The sequence below is a fragment of the Oncorhynchus masou genome, chromosome 18 (assembly GCF_036934945.1).
Source record: "Oncorhynchus masou masou isolate Uvic2021 chromosome 18, UVic_Omas_1.1, whole genome shotgun sequence".
Taxonomy (NCBI): Eukaryota; Metazoa; Chordata; class Actinopteri; order Salmoniformes; family Salmonidae; genus Oncorhynchus; species Oncorhynchus masou.
The window spans coordinates 15,415,221-15,441,236 of record NC_088229.1 but is presented as its reverse complement, the minus strand read 5'-3'; the positions used below and the strand labels follow the sequence as shown (position 1 = coordinate 15,441,236).

The following is a 26,016-nucleotide window of genomic DNA, read 5'->3' as shown; positions in this document are numbered from 1 at the left end:
TTACTCAAATATCAATGTTTGACTCTTACTTTATTAATTTAAGTACAGATGCAAAACATAATAGAATCAAGCAAGAGCAACTTATTTAATAAACATTAGATTTACTTTAAAATATGAAATAATTATGACTTGTAAAATCTCAATCACTTTAGATTAGCAGAAAACAAATAAATGAAGTTATACTTACTCAATAGCCTAAAATTTGTGAACTGTTACTCAAAAACATTAAGTGATAAGACATCTAGTTGACATTAGTAGGACTTTTATGATTTGAGTTCTACTGACTGTTGGAGATGTTTGAGTTGCCACTACTCATTTCTGTAATGAGTTTGACAGTTACTTTTTATAGTGTAGTCTAATGGGTATTGGCACAATAATAATCAACAGTGTGCCATTCCTTTAAAATGTTTTGAGGGTATTGTCTAGTCCAGGGCTGCCCAACCCTCTTCCTGGAGATCTACTGCCCTGTAGGCTTTCAGTCCAACCCTAATTTAGCATATCTGATTCTGCTAGTTAAGGTCTTGTTGAGCAGCTAAATAGTAGAATCAGGTGTGTTAAATTAGGGTTGGACTGAAAACACACAGGACGGTAGATCTCCAGTAAGAGGATTGGGCAGCCCTTGTCTGCTCTGTAGCCTACACTGTAAATGGGGTTACTGTGATTTTGACAGTAGCTTACAGGCACCTCATATTACACTTACTGTAATATATACATGGTATCAAAGCAAGTACTGTGTAACGACACATACTACAATACAATACAATTGACTGCATTATACTGTAAAAAAAAGTCAAGGCTACCATAATCGGAATGAATGAAATTGAGGGGAGGAGTTTGTATTTCACATTATTTTACTGTAATTGCGAGGGATTGGTGCAAGCAGGTTGGCTGCTAGGTAACGTGTTTACTAACATTGCAGCATATTTAAGCAATATGGCCAAAGGTGGTGTGGTGTCTGGCCAATATACTACGGCCAAGGGCTGCTCTTATGCAAGACCCAACACGGAGTGCCTGGATACAGCCCTATTTGTGTTTTGTGCTATATTGGCCATATACCACAAACCCCCAAGGTGCCTTATTGCTATTACAAACTGGTTACCAGTGTAATTAGAGCAGTAAAAATAAATGTTTTGTCATGCCTATGGTACATGGTCTGATATACCATGGCTGTCAGCCAATCAGCATGCAGGGCTTGAACAACCCAGTTGATAAAAATGTATATTTGGTTTATATGTCACATGCACTTTTATAGACATGAACAAAGGCTTATAAACCGGCAGCGACTACAGGGCAAATGTTAAGGTTCAAGGCTTGCTGCCGCTCCAATCTTTCCCCTATACATTTTAAGTTGGTGGGCACGATAACCACATAGGAGCTAAGTTGGTACAGCCTTCTCACTCACGTGTGCAACAAATATAGCCTCTGACAATGCATGTCTCAAAATATGCTATTGAGCCAGAAACAGCACTACCATGCACCCACTAATGGTCAAAAGGTTGTGGGTGCCCCAAAAATACGGTATTATGTGGGGTGGGATTACAGTAGTATTCAAAATACAGCCATTATTTCCTGAACACAACATTTCCCCACAATGCACCATCATTTGCAGTTTGCAGCAGTACAACATATTTTACTGTTCATAATTTAAAACAAATAGCATGTAATGTAGTTTTCAGTTGCAGTGTACATGAGGGAGCGCTTGGTGTTGTGTAGCGGACAGACAGGAGAAACAGTCATCTAGCACATGCACGCTCAGCCATTTAGTCATTCAGTCAAGAAGTTCTTACAGCCAAGAAGAGGAACGATTGTGAGCCATCTTGTTTATTCATCTTTTTATGTAAAAAAAAAACAATGGCGGGGACACACAATTCCGTCGTTCACAACGAGCCTATTAACATCAAGAATATAACAAGACGTACATAAAGATTATATTCAGTGCAAAAAAACTACTCTATTATCACCAGCACATTAAAGAACACCCCTTACTTCTTAAAACCCTTGCAATTGTAGCAGGTAGTATTATCACACACAGTCATGTGCGTTTTCTATAGGCAGTTTTAGTTGTTGGGGAAAATATAGATTTTCATCTAAACATAGCAGTGCCATTATTATTGAATACAAAATGAAGTAAAAGGCAAAGCTCTGTTTTAGTAGGTAGTCCCGTGGTACAATCTGAACGACAAAATCGTTGACTTGGCTTTGAGCTAACTGTGTCTTCCTAAGACTCACAAATTGTCTTAAACAAGCATAGGTATATATTGGGCAAATGATATATAATTTAATCATATAACGTTGATATAACACTATAAAAACAATATCATTTGAAATCTCTATTAAGAAATCTCTATTGCAATTTTCCCTGTTTTAGGTAGCGTCTTAAGGATTTTAAACGATTGCATGTCCCTGGTAATTCTAACAAAACTATATATGAAGTAAGAACCACATGTTCTTGTCTTGGCCATTCACCACAAATGACAATGAAGTATAATAAAAACAATTAAAACATGTGTTTTACATATGAGCCTGCTGCTAATCAATGTTATATCCCTCAGAAGTTACACTGCTGTCATGACATTGAACATTGCTTTTAGTTACGTTTTGCTTACGATTTTAAATCACATATTCGCAAAGATGTCTATTGTGAATGTGTTGTGTATTTACAAGATTAGATTGGCATTGGCCAAGGTTTGTTGGACCTTGCGTTGTCTTCCTATATGCATTTGTTTGGTTATGCTTTTGTCAGATAAACCAAACATATTCTAAAAGTAGCCTAGACTACTCTGTTAATTAAACATGCGTTTAAAGTTAACCCATACAAAGATCACCTATGTGCTACCATTACCTTTCCCAGATGTAATATTGGCAAATGTATATTGTACGGAAACGTCCAAAACGACAAAATAACTCATTTGTATCTCTAAAGCATCGTGATGAGGGAGAAATAGATAAATGATTATGCCAGCAATATCTGTAAGATCTTTTTTTCCATTTCCTTGTTGACTAATAAAACCGTGTCCATAAAGTTGACGCTCTCTGCCTTCTTCTCTCCTCTCCCCGTCTACTATATGGGACCTATTTTTCCTCGTTTTCTGCCACTAAACCATAAATGACCATAAAATCACTCCTTGGGATCAACTTTCTTTTTTTCTTCCACTTCTTTCTCTTCCCCCTCTTCCCCTTCACCGTCCTCGTTGACCTCCTCCTCAGGCTCGGCATCAGCATCCGCCTCTCCTCTCTGTCCCGGAAACTTGTCTTTGTTGTTTTCTTTTTTCCACTTCATTCGTCGATTTTGAAACCATATCTTGACCTGCCTCTCTGTGAGACTCAGGGCATGGGACACCTCGATCCGCCGCTTGCGTGTAAGATAAGGATTGAAGAGAAACTCCTTCTCCAGCTCCAGAGTTTGGTAGCGACTGTAGGTTTGTCTTCCATTACGCCTCCCTGGTGCTTAAATTAAATAGTAAATAAGGTTAGTAAATAAGAATGAATTTGATGGTGGCATTAAAATTTCAGGGTGAAAGATAAAACAACTCTCAATTAAATACTGTAGAGGCCCATAGTGCGATTACTTAAATAAATGCGATCATCTTCGTGCATAAGATCAAAGGACATACAATAATAGCTATGATGGTTTGTATTTGGAGTCGGTTTAGTCATTGAAATGTGCATGAGCTAGAATGTACAACCTAACATTTACTTTTTCAATGATGTAACAGGTAACTGTGTACGCAGGCAAACACACACACACACTCACGCACACACAACACACACAAAACATCACACATCTCACACACACAATGGATACAAGTTCTTCTGCAGATTGTGGAGGAAAGTATATTTAGGCCTAAAAAACATCTATCTAGTATCACATTAAAAACAATCTAGACGATCTAGTCCACAGGGTTTCATTCTAACTATTTAACATCCACTAGCCTATTAGCTTGGTTTAGGGTAAGGAAATGTGAACGGGATGAACGTAGGAATAGTCACGTTAGCAGCATTACAAAGTACCTCATATTTGTTTTAAAGTAATTTATTGTTACTGTAATAATTTGGTCATATTGGTCATAACATTTTTAGGGCATTCTGGTTAGTAGGTTTCTATTAGATTTAGGATGCACTTAGTTGTACTTCTGGTACTTCAAATAACTATTGTTTTAACTGGATTTCTGTTTAGTTTTTTTGTCATTTCAGATTTTCTCAAGCAAAACACAATCTTTATCACCAAAACCTTCGTCAAGTTAGCCAGCATTGGTTGTTAATTATTTGGGAATTATTACATGAGAACCTGGTTGTTTGTAAGAAGGTCATATGTTTATGTTATACTTTACATAATACAGTGCTAATGTTGTGTATACTTGCGAGAGCTAGAGATAGGCCTAATCCACTTACTTTGGGTGAAATGTATATTTGTTGCACAAAAATGTAACAAATAAATCGCTTATTACATATTTTGTTTTTACGCACGTAGGTTACACACACACACACACACACACACACACACACACACAACACACACACACACACACACACACACACACACACACACACACACACACACACACACACACACACACACACACACACACACACACACACACACACACACACACACACACACACATACACAAACACACACACACACACATTTATAGCTATATATAAAAAAAGAACACAAAATAATTCTAACCGTGGGGTCTCATCCAAGGAAACATAAGAGTGGGAGACGAGTTCTGATTTAAATGGCCTTGTCCTTCTCCGGGGTTAGAGCCGTTAGACGATTTACAGTCTGGGTATTGCGCGAGGCTTGGCTCTTGCTGGGTACCATAAAGCGGTTGTCTCGGAAGTGCTTCATATCCATAAAATTTCGTTGCGTCTCCATGGCAAGCAAGTGCGCAGGGGTTCTGTTGGTATGCAGGGTTGGAGATCCCCGTGGTCCCATGGTGGAAAAAATCCTGGACATGATGGGACGGCTGTTGAAAGCCCGATGCAGCTGCCCCGGGTCCGTAGACCAGCGTGTGGCTACGGGCAACGCTTTGTGGAAACCTGCAGTCGTAGTAAGTTGGCTCCAGTGATTCACAGCCTTTGTATTTGGAGAAAAGAGGGTTAACAAAATATGAGCTCATTGTTTAGTTTGCATTAAACCACAGACGATATTTCTTCGTTGTAGAATATCCCCTTTTGGATTGTGGCAGCCTTTTGTTTAGGTTCCCAGTCGCACACAGCGCAGACTGACAAACCGGAACTAGATGGAGAAACGCTGCCCCCTTAGACAGTCTCAGGCAGCTCTCTTGCGCTCCAACACTCTTCTCTTCCAGTCTCTCTCACTATCTCCAGTATCTTATATTTTTCAGCCTCAAATCCGGCTCATGGTGTGTGCTTTGGATGCATTGAGGTTCAAGCTGGCTTGCTCCGCGGACAGTGTCACGAGCGTTCCTTTTTTGTTGCTTCCCACCCAACCACCCCCACCACAATTTCCCCTCCCAACACCAATCACCCCCCCTCCCTTAATTTTTCTACAAGCTGTCAGCGGGTAGGCTACATACCCCTTAAGAGGCAACATGCCCTAACCATTCTATTAGACAGAGGAGTTCAAATTGATGCATAAAAGATGTGAAAATTATCAAATCAAAATATCGTTGTGGTCATATTACTCTTACACGGTGCTTACATGATACATAGAAGTACACACGTATAGCCTAATGAATATAATAAAAAGGCTTTGTTCATAAAGTCCTCATGTGTACCCTCATGTTTTACAGTTTCTGAGCCATTCCTTATATCAACAAAGGTTTAAATTGGATGCTGTTAGCCTAGACTACCATAAATACTTAGCTTACACAATAGCACTGCTTGCGGCCCCTATACTGCCTGCTATTATGACAGTGAAACTAAACATAGAGTTCTATATAACTTTAAAAACGAGTAGACCAGGCTTAGCATATACAACATGCGTAAGTCTACTGATAATGGCGTACAATAAGAAGGCTATAATGACATCTTTAACAAAATCACAAAAATATAAAAATAACCCTTGTTGCTCAACATTAGTCCATGCTACGTGTTCATACTTGAGATATATATAGGTCTACGCGATTTCCCATGTCTCTCGCGCACTTAAACTACAGAAGGCGGTGAAACACCGTAACGCTCAAATATAAACACGACCTGTTGTGAATACCCGACTCACTGTACTGACCCTGTAAACCTATGAGTAGATGTAGTAAATATGCCGCTTGCATTAGATGTCTCGTTATTTCTGCGTACATACTGCTGGTACAATATTTATTTCAGTTGTGTCTCGTGTAGTTGCAGCAAAGTCTCTCTCTGAATGCGCTCATGTGGGCTTTGTGGTGTTTACTGACGATTTTTACACATGATCGTAAAATAGGAAAGGCACCGAGAAAATGTATAGACTTGTCGTACAGTCTATAAATATGCTGATTGCTGGTCTTTGTTGCAATTTACCGTCGTGGAAATTTGAGCTGCTGTTATAGACATATTTCAACAACAAAAACACAGAGAATAACTATAAAAAACACACTATACTAGGCGACTATTATAATACTGCTTCTGATGTAGGCCTATAATTGCTAATAATAACATTATTATTACAATAATTCTTCTTCTAGTATTATAATATTATTATTAGGATCTAGTATTAATGTTAAAATTTGTATTAGGGTAATTGATTATTGAAGCCTTTAGTGTTATTTTTCAATACATTGAAATAAATACTTTCTTTATTTGTTCATTTGACTTTGAAGATGTTTTCTTCTTAAAGTGGTTTGATATGGAAATGTGTCATATTCTATTAAGTATATATATGGTGACTATTACACGTTTATGGTGCATGGTCCACGCCTCTCCACAGGAAAACTAGGCCACACCACTGGCGTAAAAGAAGAGACAAAGAAGTGATTTAAATTGCGCTTAACTTGAAAAGTGTAATGTTTTCAAATGTTAGTCCAAATGTTAATTGAGCATCAATGTTGGTGCACATATACAGAATCAACCCAATCGATTTGCTAGCAGTTGTTAACAGTTTACAACCATGAATAATGAATCCATAACATGTATACAAAACAGCTTTAGTGTGTTAACAAATACTAGGCTAATGTTCTACTACTGTAAAGGTCATAATATGTGGAAATGGGACATTTAGGTAAAGGAATGTACAAATGGAAAATAGACCTATCCTAGAAATAGCCTACAATTATTAGGCTATACAGACAACACAAGCGCATGAAAGGTTCAACAGGCATAATCTATGTCTCCTGTACCCAGTCCTACAAGTGAGACAGTCAATTATATCACAACATTTTTTTCTTAAAAATGTGATGAACGAGCGAAGCAGCATTTCTTTCATCAGTAGACCCACAGACATACGCCTAGCCTTCTCCCTGTTTTTGCACCACGCAAATCCACTGCACGGACTCACTAGCCGTACAGGCCCAAAGAGTCGGTCAACAGCGTCATCTAGTGTTAAGGTCGATCACCAACATTCAAATGCACCATGCATGGTTTTATCAAACCCACATATATTACACGAGGGGAAAAATGCAGTAGACGACATAACAAATGTGTTGAATATGTATTTCACGATCCGTCAAATAAACTATATTAGTAGGCTTCCTACGTTCTGCTTTTATTTCAGTAGACTCAGGATATGTGTTTCTTTTCATGATACTATCCTATGGGTTGTCTGCTAACCACTATAGATACATGTACATTGTCCAATGCGAATATGCTGCTTTTGACGTTGGTTTCTTCTTGCGGTCAGATAGCCTGTGTCTACTCTGACCTGCTCAGGGTGGGAGCTGCCCTTAGAGTTTGGCAAATGTAGCCTACTAGTTAGAGCGTTGGGCCAGTAACTAAAAGGTTGCTGGATCGAATTCCCAAGCTGACAAGGTAAAAAACTGTCGTTCTGCTCCTGAACAAGGCAGTAAACCCACTGTTCCCCAATAGGCCGTCATTGTAAATAATAATTTGTTCTTAACTGACTTGCCTGGTTAAATAAAACATTTGTTTAAAAGGCAGTGGCATGTTTGCGGTGGGCCCAACAGAAAAACTAGCTGCAAAAAGCCCCCTTTGAACGAGCCCAACATCACTCACCGTCCCACCATTAAAACCATAAAGTAATTTAGCCCAGACGTCTAGCCAGTTAGTCGGGTTTGCTTTGTTCGTCTGCATTTGAGACAAGCAACTGAGTTCTAGCAGCGCTGTAAACGCAGCATTTTTGTCCTGTGCGGAAATGCACTGGATTGGGCTTTGAAATTACAGCATCCTGTCCGTATTGTTCAACACCACAAAAAGGCAATTTAGGCCAAGACCCAGTAAACAAATGCCAGACATGGGAATTTATTTTCACGTTAGAAGATTTTCATTTCGTTACCTTTCAAATAGGTCCAATGTCTCGAAATGTGTTTCTAATTGTAATTTAGTTGAGGTAAAATATTTATTTTTCAAAAAGTTGACTGAAAGAAGGTTTAGGTTATAGCTTTAATCCAGGATTCCAGTCGAACGATTCTTACAGGCACTAAACTCTTCACTTAGCTTTACACACACGTAACGGTATAGGGCCTTATTCAATTTAGAAAATGTGAGAAATTGTTAAAGGTTAAAAATATAATAGTATCTTAACAAGCAGCTGTTAGTATTCCTGCTTTAAAAAAGTATTTCAAGTGACACAGATATGATAGGTCTGTGATTGACACACAGGTTTATTTGTCAAATTTGCATATGAAGTTGACAACCACATTTGGGTTGTTTGTCTGCCATTTTTATCACGAAATAAATGTATATATATGTTTTTCCAGGTTATGAGTAATGACGGAATCTAATGTGTTCTATAAAACATTTGACTACTAAATGTTGATTTATATGTTTTGGATGTTTACAATTAGACCAAAATGTGGTTTAAATGTGGTTGTTTGTGGATACTTGTGGTGGCCTGTGCATACCTAGTGGACTTGTAAACATATATTAATGCATTCAAATATAATTTTGTGTCGCAACACCATATAAAAGGAGTACAAAAATGTTTCGTTAAATCATATTTAGTTACATCATTGTGGTGTTGGCCTACTCGAAATAATCACCCATTTACGGGCGCGCGTGGTAGCCCTAAGAGTCTGCTGAGCCTGGAAATGCTATCAGAAGATGAGGAAACGTTCCATCTGCTTCCAATATTCCACTTGCGGGGAAATTCGGCTATTTAATGTATTAGAGCTGTTTCTTTCCAGGTTAACAGCAATCTGGTTTGTGTGCATTTGTGTTGACATCATAAATATACTGGCTTGGTCTATTTGAAGCGCCTCAAATGTGTGCTCTACGTCGCAATATGTGATTTTACATTGGTTTGCACGGGTAGTAAGATTCTATGCATATCTACGTCTGTTTTGTTAAGAGATTGCTTGAAAATACAGAAAACACAAGAGCCTCATGATCAGTTTTATATTTGAGTAGGTCTATATCTACACGTTCTATAATGAATGGCACGTGTTGTCTATACAATCAAAATAATACGAAACGCACAAATAAGTACACCGAACGGATACGTTACCACATATACAGAAGACAGACATACATTTGTTAAGAGGGCAGATGTTCTCTTTCTGTACAAAATATGCCACAACACCTCTGCATAACATTCACAAGAAACAAACATGTAAGGAATATTCGCACGGACGTCTTAAATTATGGAGGGTAGAAATTAAAATCATTCCAGTGTTCCATTCCTTATACTTTGGGACAGTTATACATTTGTTCAAAATATGTTTCATGTTTCAAATGTTCCTTATGTAAATAAACATAGAGGCCTACAGGTATCTTCACAAGTGCAAATGTTTTCTTTCCTTAAAGGCTATTTTAAACCTGGACAAGGAAAGGTGCATGTGGAGAAACAAACCATATTTTGCATCAAACATGGAAGGTGGGGTTAATAATAAAAAAAAAAACATCCAACACAAAATCCAACATTAAGAAGGAGGCATCATGTATTTTGGTTTATCTTTGTTGTTATCCATGGCAGTAGTGGTTATTTTACTGTGTCTGATTCTTCTTTTTGTTCTTTTGTCGTTGTTGTAACCATTCCTTTATTATTGTTCTTTGTTGCGGTCGGTTTTTTCTTTGTTCATTTTCTTCATCTTCATGCGCCGGTTCTGGAACCAGATTTTGACCTGCCTCTCCGTGAGGTTGAGGACTCTTGCCACCTCATATCGACGGTCTCTGGTTAGGTACATATTGAACAAAAACTCTTTTTCAAGTTCGAGAGTCTGGTATTTTGAATAAGGGCACCGCTTCTTCCTTGTTGAACGCGCGTGAATCCAGTTTGCAACTGGGTTATCTGAAAATCAACACATAAAAACAGATAACACATTATCAGTCAGCAATAATATCAAACTTGAATCTATGACGCATGATAAGGCCTTGTACTTTTGGGTCTCCAAAAGCTATGCTAAATCTCAGAGGTAGTGGTGGTCCCTCAAATGCATTAGTAAATATATTGCTGTAGGAAACAAACGTCAAATGTATCTTTTAACTTTAGAACATTTAGTGTTGCTCTTCCAGCTTTTCCTTTTCTTGGACTTCTGAGAAATGCCGTCGTAAAATACTCAATGCCTATTCGCTTTATAGGCCCATAAAAACGGCCTGTATTTCAAGCCTTACATCCAGTGAAAGTCCCTCGAATATGTTGCAAACATTCCTCAACTGTTGGAGTTATATCGACATTTGGTTTGGAATGGAAAAAGATGATGTAGGATGACAACAGACAACATAGACTTACGCTACACCGCGTGTTCATGTGTTGCCATGCTACTGTAGTTCCTTATCAGGCTTTCTCTCTGGTGTAGAGCGGATCCAGTTTTACTTGATATACTTGACATAGCAACATAATATCTCTTTAAAATATAATTGTAGTTTATTTACTAGTAGACTTTGGGGGATATAGTGGCATAGTCTACTAGCATCGTAAACCATAGTGGCCATACAACATGGTTTATAATGATTATTAATATTGACAGTCCCAATTCTCGGGCAAAAAGTATTTGGCATCTAAAACAGATTTGCTGAGATGCGGGCATGTTGCAGAGTCCCTCAAATTTACAACGTCCATAGGTTTTTCGAGTAGTCCCCTATTTTATAACCCGCTCGTCGTTTTATAGCCCAATCCAACTAGTGTTTGTCTCTTTACAGTCCCTCAAGGTAGCCCCCCCTAGCCGAGTTGATTCAGTCGAGGAAAGAAAGGGGGATGAAATTGTGGCAGAGAGACGCTACGGTCTAGCTCTAAACCAAATTAAATGAACACAGACAGAATTTCTTCCCTACTACGCACATTCCCGGTTTTGAACAAGGGGCTCGAACTTACTCGGGTCTAATTCTGGTTTCTCGTCTTTGTGCTTCCCGAAAGCCAAAGGCTCGGTCTCGGGAGAAGGGATGTTTGGTTGGGTCTTTTCTCGGATGTCAGCGGTGGTGCAATATATATAATCCGTGTAGGTGCGTCCGTTGGAGGCGAGGCAGTCACTGGCTCGATGCTCCTGGAAGGCGTCGGGCTTCAGCCCATAGTGTCTGGCGTTGGCAGGGTAGCCTGGAAAGGACATTGCCCCCGAGATCGGCTCCAGCCATGACCGCACATACCTTGAGTCCGTTCCTAGATGAGGTTGATGGCTGTATGGATGGTAGACCACTGAGGACTGGGAGTGAACAGGGGTCCAGGATGTAGTGAAAACGGATGGTTTAGAGGCAAAGCTGCAGGAGGGATAGTCACCACACTCCGATACGAGGGACGTCGGACGAGGGCCGGTAGGGTGCGAACCAGAACCCGAGAATCGAGCCGCAATAACATCCTCGCTTTCGTGGTTTATCAAGGAATCTACATAATAATTACTTAAGGGAACCGTGGCCGACATGTCGATGCTGCCCCTCTATTTTACATGCATCCGATTATTTTTTGGAGGGGTATGTGTACTTTTTTATCTACCCATAGAACAATCAAGGCAGGTAATTATTTCTCAAAGCTTCCCCGGCTGCTATTGGCTGCCGAAGCAACACGTGATTATATTTACCCCCCAAAAAATTGCACTGTGGATCAATGCGCGAGTTATCCTGGCAAAGCATTGCGCTAGACATGGATTATAAAATCATATTCAGATGTTTTTTCCCTGGATGCATAAGAGGTAAATTCAACAGTATTATGTTCTGACGTTGATCAAATAGCAGCAAAAATGAGTAGAATATGTGAAACTAGTCGTCAAACAGGCTGGGTTAGGCGAGGTATGAAATCGTAGGCACTATTTGCTGATGTAATCAATCTCTGTCTAATGTCTCTGTAGTCCAGTTTTATGCGCGAATAGACTTAGTTCAGTAGTAAAATGGATCATTAAACTCACTCTCTAACACATTAGGCTTTGAATTATTCTGCGTTTATCATTGTATAACCGTATTTATCTTTTCATTTGGAGAAAATATAGTTTACTTGATTTTATTTTATGAGCAGCCTGCATAGATAATATTGTACATTCTATCCTACTACCATTGCACCAAAATGTATATACAAGAGAAAAGTTTGCACAGACGACAAAGGAGCAGAATTGGGATAACCCCCCCCCCCCAAAAAAATGATGTTTGGATAGATAGAGGAACGAGTTACTACTACGATGCTTGAAACTTGGCAACTACAGCGGCTATATTCGACAAGTGGCAGTGCATGTTTTTATGTCCTTCAATAAATGTTTACGAGGACCATTTGATTGTTCATAAACGTGTCGTTAATAAAATTACAATCGAGTTCCTAGCTTAACATAAAACCAACACTGGAACAGTGAGGACAGACAGCAACGACAGGGACTAAGGGATTTTTGTGCTGCAGGGGAGATGAGATATTGGTTCAAGGAATAATCAGGCTGGAGATGTAGGCTTGCAACAAGAGGAATACACTTTCTTGTTTTGTGAGACTAATATGGCATACACTGGTCTATGATCCGAGAAGAAGCCTTTGTGTTGTCATATATGCCTAGAGAAGAAGTCTACGAATACTCTAATAGCGCAGATAAACATATTAATCACATCAAATTGTATTTGTCCAGTATTTTTTTTTAGCAGGTGCAGCGAAATGCTTATGTTTCTCCAACAGTGCAGTAATACTTAACAAAACTAAATGTGCATTTGTCTATTCCGAATGTGCATTTGTGTATTCCGAATGTGCATTTGTGTATTCCGAATGTGCATTTTCTCATCTCAGCCATCTATAGGCATCTCTAAAAAATAAAATGCAAAATCACATTTTATTTGTCACATGCTTCGTAAACAACAAGTGTAGACTAACAGTGAAATACTTACTTATTTAAGGGTCATTTTCCAACCGCGCAGAGTTAACGATAACGATACAAAAAAGCTTGATTCAGATTAACTGCGATAAACGACGACGGACTTGACTCTAAGGGATAGTGAGTAGTTAGTGGATAAGGGTTGACATTGGTGATACATGTTGCAATTCGTTGTATGCATGCTATGGTAAGACACATACTTGAATAATCCAAATATTCCATTTGAGCTTTTGCAGTCTAAACGAATAACAGACAATAATGCACAATGTTGCCTCCAAAATGACAAACTAGATATAGCCTATTATCTCAAATGTAACTTTTGAATAGTAGATTTTTATTATATTCGTCAAGGGGACTATAACTATGGCCCCTTCGACTGTATCTTGTTTTTTTATTTGACAACTGCTAGTGTGAAGTCATTGCGTTGGTGACCTACAAGATCAAGGGAGGTCATTCGTTTTGGCTTTAAACTGAATAAATGTATGCAAACTTACGTCTCAAAATGTGATTATTTAATTATCTCATCAACTACTGCATCATTTGAACTTCCTGTAATGAAAACATGTATATGCTGTACAGCATCCTTAGATTTTGAAGTGTATTTCTCTTTCATGGCTGTTTGGTTCAGAGTCAACCATGAAATATGAACACCTAATAATTATGTAACCTGTAGCAGGTGTTTGTGTCGTACAGTATGGTCTTACGGTATTATGGATGGTGGGGAAGAAGGCGACTTGTTAGGCAATGTCATTTTTAGGTTGTGTTAAATATTGTGACGAGTAATCCAATATGTTTTTATCAATACGATGCGACTAAATATCAAGACAGGCAAATAGAAAGTATTTTGCTCAAATTAAAAAGCATAAACCTTGAGCTCACTAACGTTGAGTATTTTCTCATACACAGTTAACATTCAGGCTCAATGAGAGCACACGCCTATTTTAACCCTAGGGGTTACCCATGATATCAACACCATGAAATCCTAAATATAGCGTATCTATTATAGCCAAGGTAATATTTCATTAACAAAAGTCTAAAATACATCTATCTGTCATAATGTATTTCAAACCAATGCGTAATGCACGCTCTATAATTTTCCGCATAAAAGGCAGCCGGTACTAATGAAACTAATGAACTATTCACAATAATATCTACTAATATATATATTTATATGTGGTTAGGATCAGATCAGTTAAATTACGGCTGGTCGGCATTTTGCAACACGTTTTGACTAAACAGATCTTCCTCATACAGCCTTGGAAAAGGGTAGGCTATTGTTTAGTGATTTAATTGATCATTTTATTAGTATAAATTACATTCATTTATTTAAACGGATACTCCGGGATTTTGGCAATGAGGCCCTTTATATACTTCCCCAGAGTCAGATGAACTCGTGATTACCACTTCTATGTCTCTTTGTCCAGTATGAAGGAAGTTTAAGAGGTAGTTTCACAATCCAATGCTAACTGGCGTTAGCGCAATGACTGGAAAGTCTATGGGTATCTGCTAGCATGCTGGTAGATACCCATAGAGCCAGTAGACTATCTGCACGTATATCTAAGACACAGAGCAGTTTGAGTCTTGTTCAGTATTGTTAGCCACATATGAAATTAATCTACCAATATTAATATTGGAATTGTCTATTGGATGGAACATTCACAGGACAAATGTAATTATATCAGGAGACAAATACTAATTTGAGCATGGTTATTCCCTTATTTTTCTCATTGCTTTGCTTTCTTGTTATTTATGTTTGAATGTATTTATTGTCCTAATGATTATTGATAATAAAATCAAATATCCAATGTATGTATCCTGGTTTTCATAATATTTTGTGGATTCTAGGCTTATTTCCTTTTCTGTTATTGACCATACTTTGAATTCTCTGATAACTTCAGGCTATTAGCCTATTAGCGTGTTGCCTGTGTCGTGACAGCTATTGTTATTATGCTATATGTAGGCCTACTGATAGAATAAACTACGCCATAATGCAACCCCTGATTGGAAAGCCTAGTATAGAATTACTGTTCATTCATTCACTTCAAGTACATTCCATAATATGATACGCTGGAGCAATCCATATGCTGTGCGACCCAAATGCGCTCTTTCGCACGTCACCATGATCCTTTTTATGTATCGTTTGTTCTGGTTAAATCAAAAGAGCCTAACTAAATTGCCAAATATTTTGTATTTTCTCCATAGCCTACTTTATCATCCCTAACAATGTTATTCTATCAAATTCCACAAATGTTGTCCATGTATCCTGCACATCCAATAATAGGAAATGCTTTGAAATAATGTATTTACACTGACTGTCAACTTGTGGTTGGACATTTGTTTAGAGCAATGGCATTGGAATTCATTGTCCAAATATGGTGAATTAGTTAGGGCGAGGGCTGCAGGAGATGAAAAGGTGCCGACTGTCACCGTAGACAACAGTAGTGTCCAAAGGTGCTGTCGTCTCAGTGCAGGGGTCAGACTGCAATATATTGTTAGCAGTCGGATTCCCAACTCTTCGTTCAGAAATGCTACAAGAGACGCTTATGAGAAATCCATATTTTTTTGCGCATACATGTTTCAGTCAATCAATAACCAAAACATAAGGCTACTGTTTACAATACATAGGCCTACTAGCTCGCCTACATAATAACGACCTTAAGTTGGTGATATAATTTCCAATAAATACGAAGGGAAACAGTAAAAAAAAGTCCCTTTCCGCTTTGTTAGTAGGTCTACTTTGCGCACTAATATGTTTAAATAAAAAAAATCATCAGAATCCATAGAACCATTTTTAATTTGAAATGTGATTAGATATAAACCTACTCCTAAATAATTTAGGATTTTTTAAAAGTCTTATGTAACATTATATGGATCAACGTCATTGTTGGAAACTTTGATTGCAAATGTGTGGCGCTAAAATAATATTCAAATCAGGAGGATAGTATACTGGCTAACTAGAATTTGAATCCACATCTTTCCATTAGTAAATTCTAGGTTTGATCTGAACCCTGCATCCATGTCGCATAACCAATTAAGCTTTTTCTGAATTAATTGTGAAAATATCGTATTACAGTGATCAGTTTATTCACGTGCATTACTACGTGAAGGAACCTCAAGTAAATACTTGTTTTCATAGCCTATATGATACATATATTTGAACAAGGTACATGTTGTTGTATTGTCAAAGCTAATTTGAATTGACAAATGAATAGGTCTATACAGTTCAGAATTGGCATGTTGAACTCCTACCCTCAAACATGTATGTTGAATCACCAAGGTGTCTATTTGGAAACTATTCAGGGAACATATTGTTATTCTGATAAATAACAGAAATGTAATACCGTCCATAAACATTCACATACAGTAAGTATATGGTTAAGGCCACTTGGAAAACAGGTGTTATAATTCATACTTTTAAGTGCTATCCTCTGGGTCCACATTGTACATTCTGTTGTATATGTTTTTTACCCAAATAAATTACATTCAAGGCAACAGCTAATTTAGGGAAATTAAGGATGAGGTAGGTCTATGAGTTACCCCAAATACTTCATATAGCACAATAATCTTTAGATGCTACAAAAACTGCCATAAGGTTTTCCTTTTCATGATGCCCTTCATGACTAAATGGTTATAAAGCGTTATAACACGTCACTTAATTTAATTGGTTAATTAATAATAAACCCAGACCACTAGTAGAACAGCCAAGTGCTTCTTCCCGTGTCAGATCACAAAATATAAGCAGAATGAAAGTTTAAAGGCCCAGTGCACTCAAAAGCGTGATTTCCAAGTATTTTACATATATTTCCACACTATGAGGTGGGATGGAGTTTTGGCCTTCTATGGTGACATTACCATGCATAAATGAGTTAAAAGACCAATAAGAAAGATAGTTCCAAACCTCTCTCCCAATAAGAGGACATTATAAGTTTTCCTCTCCCCACTAAAGACGACTCCTAGACAGTCCTAGCAAAATTCTTGCTTGAGAAATTGCCCTTTGTTAAGAAGCTATCTTTGTTTATTTTTGACCATTTTAATTGAAAACAATCACACTAAGGAACTAAATTTCTACCTAGAAATAATTGCATAATGAGCTAAAAACGGCTGTATTTACTCCATACCCGAATGACATTGCTCAACCTAATATTTATATATTTCTTAATGCCATTCTTTTACTTTTAGATCTGTGTGTATTGTTATGAATTGTTAGATATACTGCACTGTTGGAGCTAGAAACACAAGCATTTCCCTACACCTGCAACAACATCTGCTAAATATGTGTATGGACCAATAAAATGTGATTTGATAACAAACTAGCACATTCTGAAGAGAGATATAGCTGGTTACTGAGGTGTAGATAGCTTATTTTTACTGCCCAAAGTTATGGAGGTGGGGCGGCAGGTAGCCTAGTGGTTAGAGTGTTGGGCCCGAAAGGTAGCTGGATCGAATCCCTGAGCTGACAAGGTAAACATCTGTCATTCTGCCCCTGGACAAGGCAAACCCTCTGTTCCTCATTGTCAATAAGAATTTGTTATTAATTAAATAAATGGTTGAATGCAATCATCGTTGTAATGGTCATTAATTGTATATTTTACAAACTGCTAAACAGTATTGACAATATTTAAACCAATTCTGATGTAATCAATGTGCTTGCACTGCGTGCCTGCTTGTAGTTTAAGGAAGGTTTTTTTGAATGATCCATGTTGCATTTTAACATTTTACACAGTATAGGCATAGGCCGAATTGAACGTTTTACTGCAGTGGGCTATATCAAGGGTCACAGAGTGTTTCTTGGCAGTCTTAAACAAATCTACTTTGAAACAAGTATACACCTCACACACATGGTTATGGGCTTAAAAAAGAAGACACCTGTACCATGTCAGATATAGTATTCGATTTTTAGTATGCATTCCAACATTACACTTTAAATACATCACAGAAGACTGAAGGATAACACAAACGTATGACATAGAAAGAACGGATTTTCGGTGGCTTTAAAAAACATTATGGCGCCTTTTCATAAAATTAACAACGCATGGACACACACACACACACACACACACACACACACACACACACACACACACACACACACACACACACACACACACACACACACACACACACACACACTAAGGTTACACTAGGCTACTTGCCACAGTGATGCACCATTTCGTTTCAGAATATAGGCCCACCGCAAATCCTTGAATCCGGTACGAGATACCTCTGGTTATGCCTATTCAGATAGCAGTAATCATGCACACATTTTGTTTTGCCATCACACAACAATCAGTGCTAGCCGCTCTCACACGATCCAGCCTTACATCAGCCAGCATTAGGCCTACACATACCCAGACACACGGATGGTTGTGACAATGAGTTAGCCTTTATTAATAGCTAACAACTAGTACTTCCCTAGCCGCTCACAGACAGAGATACAGGCCTAGTGGACTGTAAAGACATGTAACAAATACCTCCATTAGCCAAGCTATTCCCTTATTTTCTTCTTCCGTGCTCCACCTGTTTTAATATTTAAAATGGGTTAATCAAATGCCACTGTGCAGTTGCTGACAGCATGCTATTTTCTATTGAAATTTCTATTAATTTGAGAAATAATAACTTGTGGACAAAAGAGGCAAACGTATTATCCATGTAACGAGAACCTTTATTTAAAAAGGTTGCTACATACGTGCGTAATGGCTGTGCGTAATTGTGCGTTAGTGCGTAATTGTACACCAGCGCGAATTACGCACGTCTCAGTGTGTAAGCAATGTGTGTTTCCTGTGGGTGCTATTTGGAGTGGTGTAAACTCTTTGTCAGTGATGCATTCCAGGGGGAGACGCCTATTCACTAAACTGAATGAAAATGACTTTGGATTCCAGACGGTCTCTGCTAGTTGCACTTACTGCTGTGATGATGGGGGGTTGAGAAAACAACAAGACAAAATCGCGAAAGAAAATATAAACACATGCTCTCCCAGAGAGGGGACGTTCACTGTGCCATGTAAAAAAGTTATTGGCTAAACATGAAATAATTTCAACATTAAATCATTTTGTTGTGTATTATGATACACATGATATTCCAAATAAAATTGATTACACATGTTTCTCGGTCTTGTCATTTGGGTCATGCGAATGAAATCAGTTAAATTATTACCACAAACATTTCAAATTAAATTAAATTAAATCAACCTATATGGCCCAACATTCCAATGCTGATAACTTGACATAACCTAGTAAACTACATGAATGATTCATAAAGAATAATAACATAACAATTGCGAAATACAATTTGCCCACAAATGCACAAATGAAATAGAAACAGGACATAATACATAAATAAATATTATGTAATATACCCAGCGTATTTCATCTATAGGCTAATCTACCCAATTCCTTTCCATTGAATGAACATTTTGTAAATGATTAGATTTGTTTTATTCAGACTTCTTCCTCTGGACGCATTATAGTCTAAATCCAGTCTATGACCAAGTTTCTTGAATCAGAACACGTTTTGTCTTTTGAGAATGTTGAGGAAACGGAAACAATCAAAGGAACTGTGGCGGCAGGTAACCTAGTGGTTAGAGCGTTGTACTAGTAACCGAAAGGTTGCTAGATCGAATCACCGAGCTGACAAGGTAAAAATCAGTCCTTCTGCCCCTGAACAAAGCAGTTAACCCACCGTTCCTAGGCCATCATTGAAAATAAGAATTTGTTCATAACTGAGTTGCATAGTTAAATACGATAAAAATGTCATGGTAAATATATTATGATGATGGAGTCATTTCCCCTTGATTTAAACAGGTGCAAATGCGTTACAAGTCAGCAAAACCTACGGGATATTCAAATGTCCATTCTGTTAACCCAAACACACACACAGTGCCACACTCAGAAAAGTACTGGACTATGTGTACCAACGAAAACTTATATTCAGAAGAAGATTAAAGAGCCCACATGAATACAACATACATTTCCAGCTTTAAGATCAATAATATTTTACACATTTTAGAGAAAAGAAAACTAAATGAAGTCAACATTTGGCTGGCTGGCCTGATAGCCATGTGATCTTTAGATGATGGCCGACCAAGCTAAGCCTGTAAAGGACATTCCCATCATTTCATGGTCTAGAAACCAAAACCCAACCTAAACCAAAATCAGGGGAAACCTAACCAAAAACCAGGAACAAAATGATAAGGCAACAATAGCGGTCTAACGTCTACCCCATGTCGTTTACAACTCATTCTCCATCTGAGAAGCTCGAGTACTTTTTACAGCCCGCCACAAACATGAGAGCCGGGGAGAAAAAGTGTCCGTCCCGGCTATTAAAGCTCCAGTTCATTTACAATGCCATTTGTGATGATTTCAGTCAGAGCCTAGGGTGTAATTTAAAGGAAAGTGTCGCCCTTGATGAAGACGAACTGACGTAATCAAGGCAGTTTCTTGTTGCGGAGCCAGGAAGCGAATCCCAACAACATGAAACTACCTAAACCACGCTTCAGCTGCGCGAGACGTGGTGTTCCAACCGGAAGGGAAACGAAATAAACAGCAAAAATATTCAAAGCCAAGTAAGGATTTTATTGTATGTCTACAATAACATAGCTATTACCCGAATGATATTCTCGCCTCTCTCATGCTATCCTAAATAGGCTTATTGTGTAAACTATTAATATAAGAATAATACAAGGTGTCTAAAAAGGCCGAACCAATAAAAGGGAAAGCTCGTTAGACAAAATGCTGAAGAACATCAGAATATGTCATAAACTGTTCTAACGTCTCCAGAAATGGCAATCATGTAGACATAAAAGACAAGACCAATAGCAGCAATAACAAGAGCTGTCAACCAAGCGCATTTGGCTGAGCAACCGGCGGACATAGGCTACTCATCTCAAAATAACAGCAGAATAAATATCTATTTGTGTCCTACCTTGCATTTCCTCACACACCCTCTGTCGTCGTGGTCCTCATTTATCCATGCTGTCCTTGTTGTCGTTGTAATTGTTGTTGATAATCATCCATCTGTTTCCTTTCTTGCTGAGATGCAGTATCCACAATAGAAGGCTGCAGCTTGCCTCCATAGCAGAGGGAACCCCCCGAGCGCATTCGTTCTATCCAGTAGGCCCTCTCCTATGTGTAGAGCAGCCTGTCCCTCCTCTCCTCCACACACCTTTAAACTATGCATCTTAACTGCAGCAGCCAGCTAGCACATTATATTTGCAGATCATAAAATACACCCCTAGCTGTGCGCTTCTACCACGAGACGATTCTGACGTTAGAATTTTATGACCTTGACTTACTGTGCTCACCTGGATAATAATTAAATCAACGTAATGGTCTCTCTCTTCTATTAAAACGGCCATGATCTTCCCAATTTCTCTTATCCGCAGCCTCTCTCTCATTCCCTCTATCTCTCTCTCTCTCTCTTAACATAGTGCCAAATGGATAATAATGGGAAGGACAAACTATATTTTCTATAGGAATAATCAACGAGACAAATATGACGCGAGCAACAATGTGGATGCAAAAAGTCCAGTGCAAGAATAGCCTATGACACATAGCAGCAGAAAACTAAAGGCAACACGATGAAGCTAGGGAGTAAGAGGACATTGCTCGAGAACAAACAAAACAAAGTATTTTTTCATTCCAGCAGTTCTAAGCTGCTTGAGTGTTGGTGTTCGTTACAGGCCTTCACTTATATGTTTGCTTTATATAACAATGGAAACGGCACCGCTATTTAATGTTCATGTGTCGAAAGGCAAAGTCAAGTGCTGAAGTCCTTCCTTCATAAAGTCGTGTACTCTTGGGTATCGTTGAAATATTGTCAATGTATGACGGAATACTGTGTGTGTGTGTGTGTGTGTGTGTGTGTGTGTGTGTGTGTGTGTGTGTGTGTGTGTGTGTGTGTGTGTGTGTGTGTGTGTGTGTGTGTGTGTGTGTGTGTGTGTGTGTGTGTGTGTGTGTGTGTGTGTGTGTGTGTGTGTGTGTAAATGGAAGGGTTTTATAGATAATATAATTTCAGGTGAAGTTGTAGGCCGCCATAAGATGATCCCGACCCCGACTTTCACTATTGAGTTTCTTGAGCTTCATCCTTCGGTTCTGGAACCAGATCTTTACCTGTCTATCGGTCAGATCGATACTCTTACTGATCTCCAGACGGCGCTCGCGAGACAGATACATGTTAAACAAGAACTCCTTTTCCAGCTCGAGCGTCTGATGCTTCGTGTACGGGCATCTCTTCTTCCGTCCAGTTTTGGCTTTTAACCAGTTTCCTGGAGCATTTTCCAATGTAAAATCATCTGTAGACATAAAAATATGGAAAAGGTGAGCATAGGCCTACTGAAGGTCTACTTCCATGTTCAAGACAGACTATATCAGAAATACTGCATTCCAATTGGTCTGCGTCAGGTCTGCACTGCCGCACCGCAATGTCTGGACGGTCTCTGCCAGTCTTTATCTCAAACGCACATTCAAGTTCTTGAGCTTGAATCAAATGTCCACGCTCTTTAAATACACGGGTTTAATAAGTACCTAATTTTTTTACTTTCTTGGAACGCTTGGAAGGAAAATACAAATAGTTTAAATTGAAACATAATTCAGACCTATTTATTTTGACGGGATTCTACAGTGTCTGTCCCTGTGCTATAGGCCTACAGACAATATACAAGCCCAGACAACATGTAGCCTTTATGTGGTTTCAGGCTATAGGCCTACAGACAATATACAAGCCCAGACAACATGTAGCCTTTATGTGGTTTCAGGCTATAGGCCTACAGACAATATACAAGCCCAGACACCATGTAGCCCTTATGTGGTTTCAGGCTATAGGGGAACTATACAAGCCCAGACACCATGTAGCCTTTATGTGGTTTCAGGCTATAGGCCTACAGACAATATACAAGCCCAGACACCATGTAGCCTTTATGTGGTTTCAGGCTATAGGCCTACAGACAATATACAAGCCCAGACACCATGTAGCCCTTATGTGGTTTCAGGCTATAGGCCTACAGACAATATACAAGCCCAGACACCATGTAGCCCTTATGTGGTTTCAGGCTATAGGGGAACTATACAAGCCCAGACACCATATAGCCTTTATGTGGTTTGAGGCTATAGGGGAACTATACAAGCCCAGACACCATGTAGCCTTTATGTAGTTTGAGGCTATAGGGGAACTATACAAGCCCAGACACCATGTAGCCTTTATGTGGTTTGAGGCTATAGGGGAACTATACAAGCCCAGACACCATGTAGCCTTTATGTGGTTTGAGGCTATAGGGGAACTATACAAGCCCAGACACCATTTAGCCTTTATGTGGTTTGAGGCTATAGGGGAACTATACAAGCCCAGACAACATATAGCCTTTATGTGGTTTGAGGCTATACGGACACGCAAATTTGATTGGAAATAGTTCAATAATGAATTACGCATATTCCATATTTCAGGGTACATGGATAACATGTTTGTTAGACCAACTCTTCGATTGCCTATTAAATGCCCAACCTTTTTAAACGATTGATGAAATTAATTCAAACAAAAGGGCATAATATAAGAAGGGCATCTCTGGATTATCAACGGTCTTATTTCGCTCATAAAAGACGACGCAAAGGGAATAATATAGGGTTAATGAATGGTCCATAATACCAAAAGGAAGGCTACATTGTAGCGGTTAAAATAACCCGATGTGTGGCGCATTTAGCCTACAAATAGCGGTACCGGAAAATATGTAGTCGACACTGTTGAGAAAACAAACAATGGATATTTTTTTAAGCAGTGTAGCAGCATAAATTAGTCAAATTTCAACTGGAATGTTATGGGGACTATAATGATGGTTGCATTTTAATGGTTGTTTTGTTGAATCTTAGTTGTATAATCATAATAATTATAATAATAATACATTGAACATTCATTAATAATATATATATATTCACCATTGTGTTTCCTTGTATACGCTATCTTATCCACCATAATAATTAAAATGGCGTTTAAGCTTTTTCTCAATCAAAGATCTCATGTTAGGAAAGTAGTATCACCTCTCCATCTTTATGAGTGTTATTTCAGTCTAAAAAGTAAATCGCAGGCCTACACTGTTTTACCAAAAACAGTAATTATGGAAATTGGGGCGTGTGTGTGTGTCTGTCTGGTCTATCTGTTTTACGGTGCACGCGCGTTATGAGTGTGTGATCTTGTTAATTTCAATGATAACTGCCCAACTCACCTTCGCACATTAAATAGAAAGGTGATAAGTGCCGCCGCCACAGTAACCCCTGCTAGGCCAGACCGTGAAATGCATGTTCAGAATGTCTCCGATATATACATAGCGTAGATATACAGTAGCAAACCAACAATATAAAAACGCAAACACTGAATGACATGCATGCAGAGGATATTTTAGTATACTCTCTAGCAGAGGCTTTATTGTAGGATTGTAAGTACATTGCACTGTGTGTGTGCGCGCGTGTGCCTGAGAGAGAGAGAAGGAGAGAGAGAGCGGGGGGTGGGAGCTTTCTGGATTACCTTTCAATTCGTCAGAGTTATCAGAAGAACTGTCAGTCTTTGCACTCTCTTCTTTCTTGCGCTTTCGCTGTTCTTCCTCTTCGATGCCTGTTTCCTCGCTAACTTTCTCCTGCGTAGATTTGTTAACCGTTGATTCTCTTGGTGATTCAACAGATGTCGTCACCGGGGCCAAAGACGCAAACCCTGCCCCGAACTGCTCCTCTCGCTGTCCCCTGCTCTCTCCTGGGTATACCCGTCTTACACCTCCATAACATTCGGACACCTCCGAGACAGCGATTTGGTCCGTCTGGCTGCTGCTATTGTTCCCAAGCCGAATGTAAGTAGCCGACTCTGTATTGTCCGTATTAGCCCTGCTGCTACTGTCACCCTGATACAGACAACAGAACGCCTCTTTTTTGACGTTGTCGATTGGAAACGAACACGGTTGTAAACTGGACTGGGCAACAGGTTGCTCGTCACTGTTAGTTTTAGAAACAGAGGTCCAAGTGCCCAGTTGGGATGACAGGTATAGCGCATCTTGGTAGGAGCCGAGAGGGTGGCTACTCGGAGGAACCTCGTCTTTTTTGGGAAGGGGCGATCCAACTACTCCAAAATGTCTCATCATTGAGCATCCATACTCAGATGCAGCCGAGTGGATGTACATTCCTGGGTTGCTGCCGGAGAAGCCCTCGCCTCTATAGGAAGAAGATGATCCTCCCATCAAAGAATCCATCAGGAAATGACCGGCAGCAATGTTATCCTGGCATGACATTATTTTTTATTGTTGGTATTGTTGTTGTCTTTTGTGTTCCTGTGGTAACGGTTTTTCTCGAGGAGAATAAGGACAGTAGGACACTGACAACTTTTTGGAGCCAAAAATATCAGCAACATAATTATGGATTCTTGGAGCTCCGTCATGTGATTTTCAGACCAATAGCGGCGTGGAAGTGGCATTGACGCTCCAGACTAAGGTGACGTCAGTGCGGTCAAGTTGTTAAGCAAAGTGATTTTTGCACGGTGAAAGGGCGCCACCTAGCGGAGAGATTTCGGGGGGAAAAGCCACGGGCGGAAGGAACAAAGGGGTGGAGAAAATACTTTGCAATCAGTTACGTGGGTATAGCCGAAATGAAATATAGTTCAATAAGCAATCTTTAAGATAGGCTAACATAAAAACAAGACCGCGCAAATAATTCGATAAATA

The 26,016-nt window shown here is 39.0% G+C and overlaps 4 protein-coding genes across 5 annotated transcripts in view; all 4 read right to left on the bottom strand.

Moving 5' to 3' along the window:
• Nucleotides 1-21,814, bottom strand: part of LOC135504085 (homeobox protein Hox-C5a-like) — a 95,354-nt gene extending 73,540 nt beyond the window's left edge. Inside the window, exon 1 of the transcript XR_010450068.1 lies at nt 21,249-21,814. The gene's annotated coding sequence lies outside the window, so the exon portion shown is untranslated. The remainder of the gene's footprint in view (nt 1-21,248) is intronic.
• LOC135504082 (homeobox protein Hox-C8a-like) lies at nt 1,812-5,425 on the bottom strand. Of its 2 annotated transcripts, none has more exons than XM_064922362.1 (2): nt 4,691-5,425; nt 1,812-3,447 (listed from the first exon to the last, which is right to left on the bottom strand). In XM_064922362.1, exons 1-2 carry the CDS (start codon nt 5,124-5,126, stop codon nt 3,119-3,121), a joined length of 765 nt encoding a protein of 254 aa, XP_064778434.1. In that variant the 5' UTR covers nt 5,127-5,425; the 3' UTR covers nt 1,812-3,118. The 2 variants fall into 2 exon arrangements, with proteins under 2 accessions (XP_064778434.1, XP_064778435.1); XM_064922363.1 differs by having other exon boundaries at nt 1,812-3,441.
• Nucleotides 8,823-11,950, bottom strand: LOC135504080 (homeobox protein Hox-C9-like). Its single transcript, XM_064922360.1, has 2 exons — nt 11,372-11,950; nt 8,823-10,348 (listed from the first exon to the last, which is right to left on the bottom strand). The coding sequence occupies exons 1-2, from the start codon at nt 11,910-11,912 to the stop codon at nt 10,101-10,103; spliced, it is 789 nt and encodes a 262-aa protein (XP_064778432.1). The 5' UTR covers nt 11,913-11,950; the 3' UTR covers nt 8,823-10,100.
• A 522-nt stretch (nt 21,815-22,336) lies between the features above and the next one.
• On the bottom strand, nt 22,337-25,711 carry LOC135504070 (homeobox protein Hox-C10a-like). The gene is made up of 2 exons (XM_064922349.1): nt 24,837-25,711; nt 22,337-22,617 (listed from the first exon to the last, which is right to left on the bottom strand). The coding sequence occupies exons 1-2, from the start codon at nt 25,585-25,587 to the stop codon at nt 22,337-22,339; spliced, it is 1,032 nt and encodes a 343-aa protein (XP_064778421.1). The 5' UTR covers nt 25,588-25,711.
• Between the last annotated feature and the right edge of the window lie 305 nt (nt 25,712-26,016).